The sequence below is a fragment of the Camelus ferus genome, chromosome 2 (genome assembly GCF_009834535.1).
Source record: "Camelus ferus isolate YT-003-E chromosome 2, BCGSAC_Cfer_1.0, whole genome shotgun sequence".
Taxonomy (NCBI): Eukaryota; Metazoa; Chordata; class Mammalia; order Artiodactyla; family Camelidae; genus Camelus; species Camelus ferus.
Window position 1 is genome coordinate 118,543,158 of NC_045697.1, and position 6,000 is coordinate 118,549,157.

Sequence of the window (6,000 nt, forward strand, 5' to 3'; positions counted from 1 at the left end):
CCAATGTAAACAAATCATTTGATAATTTAATTTTTTACATTTCTGAAACATTTCTCTATGATATGTCACTTTTCACCTCTGTATCTGACAACGATCTAAACTCATAATGGGTAAGACACGTTCTAAATCCGAGTAATATATATAAGACCGTTTAATCATAACAGCCATCTTTTATTGTGCTCTCAAAACTCATATTCACTGTCATCGCTTATCCACCAGGAAATCTGGGAATTTCTATCTTACCAATGAGAAAATATTATGTGGGAGATATATATGATGCTTTCATAAATTCACAAAGAAAGTGGTTTAAAAGCGAACTCATCTACAAAACAGAAACAGACTCACAGATAAAGTAAACAATCTTAGTTACCAGTGGGAAAGACGGTGCGAAGGGATAACCTGGGAGTTTGAGATTTGCATATACTAACTACTGTATACAAAACAGATAAACAAGTGTCTTCTGTACAGCACAGGGAACTATATTCAATACAATCTGTAATGAAAAAGACTATGAAAAGGAATATATGTATGTACATGTATGACTGAGACATTATGCTGTAACCAGAAACCGACATTGTAACTGACTACACTTCAATAAAAAAAGATAAACAAAAGTGGTTTAAAATCTTGCTCTTGATGCCTGCTTTCTCTGTGACACAGTCTACCAAGCAAAATAAAAACTGTAATTAATAAAGTTAACTAATAAACAGAAAATTCCAATTCCAAAGTAAGCTTTAGTGCCTAGGTTTTCACTTCACTGAACTGCATAAATGCCCAATCTCCATTTCTCTTTAGAATATGCAGATGTGCCCCTGGGGGGTAAAGTAAACCTCTTATGGAACAAGAAACAGTGCTCAATAATACAGACCCAAAGGAAGGAAAAGCTGCATTCCACTGCTTAATATTTAACCCTGGTCATTTCCATGGAAACAGATTTGTGTAAGAAATCACTGTCATGTAACTGCATAATAAAGCCTGCTAGAATTGACTGCTAATAATTGTAGTCTATTTAGGAAAAACAGCATGAGATCATCACCTACTTGATATAAGAAAATGAAATCAGTGAGTACAGGAAATCAGAGTAAATAACAATGTGGTCTCAGTCCCTCTGCCTCTCTTTGAAGGTGGCAGTTACACTGCCCCAATATGAAAATCCACACGGTACAGGGTTTTGGTGTAGCTACTTCGCTGTGGTCATCTAAACAAGTTAACGCGCAAATTTCACTAGAGTGGGAGAGAAAGAAAGAGATTTAAACTATGAGATTTCAACTTTGTTAAACCTCTAACTTTGCAAGATTGAGATGCTCAGTGTGTTCGCAGGGAGAGTGGCCCATCACTGCAGCACGTTCGGACTCTCAGGTGGGTGGGCTTTTCTGCGCACACCCAGAGCACGCGGCTCACAGCTCTGGACTGAAACCAGGACGCCCTCCCACAAGTGGCAGGCTTCACCACAACAGAAACAAAAAAAGGGGGGGGGGCATTTTATTCAGATGAATAAATGCACTCAACCAACAGTCTCGGGCAAAGTGGGTTTCAGCATCCCCAAAGGGCCGCACGGTGTTTGCTGATGTGGGCAAGGTGTGTAAACGACAAACGAGCTGGTTTCCAAGGCCTCTGGAAGCCCGAGCACGGCCGAGGCCTCTTGGTCCCCCGGTCCCTCCGCGTGGGAGCCGCCGGCCCCCAGGCCCGGGAGCGGCGGGCGGGCGGCGCGTTCCCACGCCCGGGCCGGGTCTGGAGGCCGCGGTGACCCCGGCCCCCCCCGCCCCCACCCTCGCCGCCCCGCCCGCCGCCCCTCCTCCGGGTCCGCTCCGGGGCGTGGGAGCGCGGCTGCGGCGGGAGTGGCGGGCGGAGCAGCGCCAAGGATGCGCGCCCCGCCACCCGGCAGGAAGCGGAGGATGCGGCGAGGCGCAGGGGCTGTAGCGGGCCGGGCGAGGCCGGGGCAGCCGGTCACTTACTTGATGTCCTCCCACACCTCCAGGCCGTAATTGCGGATCACCAGCAGCTCCAGCGCGTGATTCACGAATCCGTACTGCGGGGGCAGGAAACCGGGTGTCAGGGGCCAGCTGCGGGTGGGAAGGGGCGGGGGCCCTGCGCTGGACACTGGGGCCCGCGCCCTGCTTGCGCTCCGTTCCTGCGGGCGGACGGGTCCTCGGTGGTAAGGCCGGGCAGCCCAGGGGCGCCACCCCTGCCCCAGTCAGGGGCAGACCCTCCCGGTCTCTTCCGCCCCACCCCAGGACCCGCTCACCTGTCACCGCGTGGAGGTCGGCCGGGCATCCGGAAAGCGTGGCGGAGGGGACCGAACCCGACGCCTCCCCGGCCGCTCGGCCGCCCTGAACCGGGAGACACGCGCCTCGGCCGCACGTCCCCTCCCCAGCTCCGGAAGCAAAGGCACCGGCCGCCCCCGCCGCGACCCCCGACGTCCCCGTCTCCCCACTCCGGATGCAGGCCGACGGCGGGAAGGCCCGGCGAGCGTCTCCGAACCCAGCCGGGAGCACTCACCATGGTGTCCGCCCCCGGGCTGGGGACGCCGCCCCGCGCCGAGGCTCGGCGGAGGGACCAGGAGGCGGCTGCGGCGGCGACCGCGCAACGAGCCCGCGGCGCAGCGTCGAGCGGCCCCGGCGCCCAGCCCCGCGCGCCCTGATTGCCAGCGACGCGCAGCGAACCGCCGGGCGAGCCGCAGGCCTGGCCGCCGCCCCCCGGGCTTCCACCAATCGGCGCAGCGGAGCGAATTCGGATGCGCGCGGGGCCCGCGCTCGGGCCTTCCCACCCCCGCCCCGGTGACCCACCCGGCTGGTGCTGGAGGCCGCGACAGGGACCGCGGAGGAGCCACCGCGGAGCTCCCCGCACGGCCCGGGGCAAGGAGAAGGCAGTGCCGGGGACTCATCAATGTGCTCTTATCCAGAGGGTGCCCTTGGGTAGCGAAACCAGGGAGGGGAGTGTGTGTGTGTGTGTGTGTGTGTGTGTGTGTGTGTCTTTTGCAACGCACAAGCCTTAAAAGGAATCCGCCCTCCCTCGTGGTCAGCATCCTCATGTTCACAGTCGTGGTGCAGATAAACATTTCCTTTGTGGCTTGGTCCCTCCACAGTTTAAGGCAAACTGAAAGCTATTAATACAGCGCTCCACACGCTCCACTCTTAGTCACTGAGCCCAGTGGGTGAGCCAGCTGGAGCTGTCAGTGGTAGAGTTTTGGTGTGGGTCCTGTCAAAACCAGCTCTGCCCGTGACCAGCCTGCCCAGCAAGATCTAGTGAGGTTCTGGGCTTGATCCTGGGGGGACCCCGACCCTGCGCCCGGGCTGGGAGCCACCTCTCGCTGCAGGAGGGCATCTCCGACTGTCCACAATTTGGCCTCTGTTGCTGTGTTTCAGAGGTAACTGCTGAACTGGAAAAGGCCTGTACAAAACGAGCAGACTTTAATTACTCTACCTCCCAGTCTACTTTCTACCAGGCTCTTAGGATGGTTAATGCCCTGAGCCCCACCACCGGGACCCGATGGGAGAGCAGGGCCTGTCTGTTGACTAAAACTCCAGTGCCTGGGGTGTGTGGATACCTGGACTGTTGTAGGTCAACAGTGAGGACGGAAAGGCAAGTTTCGCTTCTAGGTCACCGGCTCAGAGCAACTGAGAAGCCACGATGGTCTGCCACGATGGTCTTCCACGATGGGCGGGTCAGATCAAATGTCAAAGCAATAAAACTCTAGGTTGTTCTGATGACGTACAGATTTAAAAGATGTGGTTATCACAAGTCTGTTGAGGGGGAAAACTGCTGAGTAAAATAAGCAACTTGGAAAAAAGTAAAATAAAACCATACAGGCTTCTGTACGCAGGCACTTCTGTTGAAACATGATTGATACAGAAATATTATATAGCAAACAAACAAAACAATTTCTATTACTAATGGTGGAATTTTTAAATAAATTTGAGGCTTTCATACAATGAAACACTTTGTATAATTATTAAAATATTAAGCCATTCTCGAACGTTAACAATTAATTTTGTTAGAACAGCCCATTACTCTAAACAGCCATGAAAAAGCTGGACGCATAGTGATGAGGAAGATAGCGTTAAATGGACAAGTGGCATGTGTATGTAATCACCTCCAGTGTTTTGTCTGTAAAGTGCTTGTGTAGAGTAAGGTGCTAATTGGATAACAACACACCCGTTGTTATAAACGTAAGCTTTTGGGAAGATGCAGAGGAGAGTTCTGAGATGCCTACTGTCTCTCATTAGAACAAGTGGCTGGAGGAACCAACATTTTTACTTTTTGATTTTTTTCTACACAGATGTAATTTTTTTTAAACTTGTGAAAAGACTTTTTGATGTATCTCGACCTGTCTTCCTTTGAACGGCAGTAGGACCCATGGTATGTCTCAGTCCAGAGTGTGCCACTGTGCCCCACACTCAGATTCTCTAAGTAAAGGGAGAGAATGTTGCTCTCTGGTGATGGAAATGGAGGGAAGTCCACCAGGAGAAGGATGTGAAAGGAAAGGAAGGATGCTGAGCATCTTTTCCTGTGCCCGTCGGCCAACTGTATGTCTTTTCCTCATTGGAGAAACGTCCATTTTCTGTCTTGTGCCTGTTTTTCACTGGGTTGTTCAGGGTTTTTTGCTATTGAGTTGTATGAGCCGTTTGTATATTCTGGAAATTAAGCCTTTGTCAGCTGCATAACCTATAATGAAAAAGAATATATATGTGTAAGTATGACTGAATCACTACACTGTCCACAAGGACCTAACACAACACTGTAAATTAACTTCAATAAAACAAGGAAAAAAATGGTGGGCTTCCCTGCCAGCTTTGTTTCTCTCTCTGAAATTCAAACTTCTGCTCTCATAGTCCATTTTGTCCAAGAATGTTTGCATTTGTCAATATATTACACTGTTTTGTTTGTTAATTACCTGACCGTCCCCTGAATCTAAAGGAAGTTCTGTTCACTGAAACTTTGCCAACATTCATTGGCCCACAGATACTTTAAGGGATTTGATGTTTAGGGAGAGAGGATGCCACCAGCCCTGAGGGCCCCAAAGTGCGTCTCTTTGCTTCTGCAAGAGTCCTACCTGTTATCAGCAGGACAGCCAGTTCATAAGCAGATGACGTGGTGTTCCTGGAAACCGTGTAATGGTGGCCTCTCCGAGGAGGAGGACCAGGGCTAGAGGAAAGAGAGCCCCTGGGGAAGGGCTTAGCCAGCCGCAGAGTCAACGCCAACTATTTGAAGATCAGCCTACTGTGTGAAAAATAAATAAGTAGAAAGGTACTATGTGGCTTTCCCAAATGCCAGCTGAAATGACTCACATTTTCAGCTAATAAGAGGAAATTTGTTGGGTACGTTAAACATTAAGCACAGAGTAAGCATTGTTTTCAAGGCTTTTCCAGCGACGGGAAGATAACAGACCCAAGGTTGGGTTAAAGAGGAAACATTCGGGGACTGTCCTCAGGTCTGCACGTTGCTTTTCAAAGCTTTGGTGTTTTGCCAGATTCTTCCTACCGCGGAATTAGGGCTTCTATTTTTGGACCACGTCACAGAGCATCGTGTCCTTTAATTTCAGCAGTTCCTTATACAATGTTTTGCTTGATAGTCATACGCTTCTTTAATCTGCGTGGCTCAGAGCCCGATTATTGTTTCTTCGTGAAGCTTCTGTTGCCAGTGCTGGATAAGCACAGACAGTCACACCTCCTGTGAGATTGTCGCTGCTACAGTCCCTCCGTCCTGACAACAGCAGAGAATTCCGAGTGCTCGTGAGCAAGGAGAAGAGTACGTTCCAAGTGTCATGTTACGTGATGTGGTTCTGATCGATGGCAAAGGAGATTCAATAATTCAGATTCCTAAAGAGGTGACATTCAGATTTCCTTTTAATTTGCAAATTAACTCTAAGTCACAGGGAAAAGGTATTACTGAAACAACAAAGTCCTATTTTATAACACAGAGAACTATATTCAATACCTTGTAGTAACCTATAATGAAAAAGAATATATATGTGTATGTATAACTGAATCCCTATGCTGT

General features: G+C 50.0%; 1 protein-coding gene across 1 annotated transcript in view; it reads right to left on the reverse strand.

The window, feature by feature from the left end:
• Window positions 1–2,882, reverse strand: part of GUCY1B1 (guanylate cyclase 1 soluble subunit beta 1) — a 46,570-nt gene extending 43,688 nt beyond the window's left edge. Inside the window, 2 exon segments of the mRNA XM_032466232.1 lie at window positions 1,956–2,029; window positions 2,500–2,882. Coding sequence (XP_032322123.1) covers window positions 1,956–2,029; window positions 2,500–2,502 — 77 coding nt within the window. The 5' untranslated portion in view covers window positions 2,503–2,882.
• Between the last annotated feature and the right edge of the window lie 3,118 nt (window positions 2,883–6,000).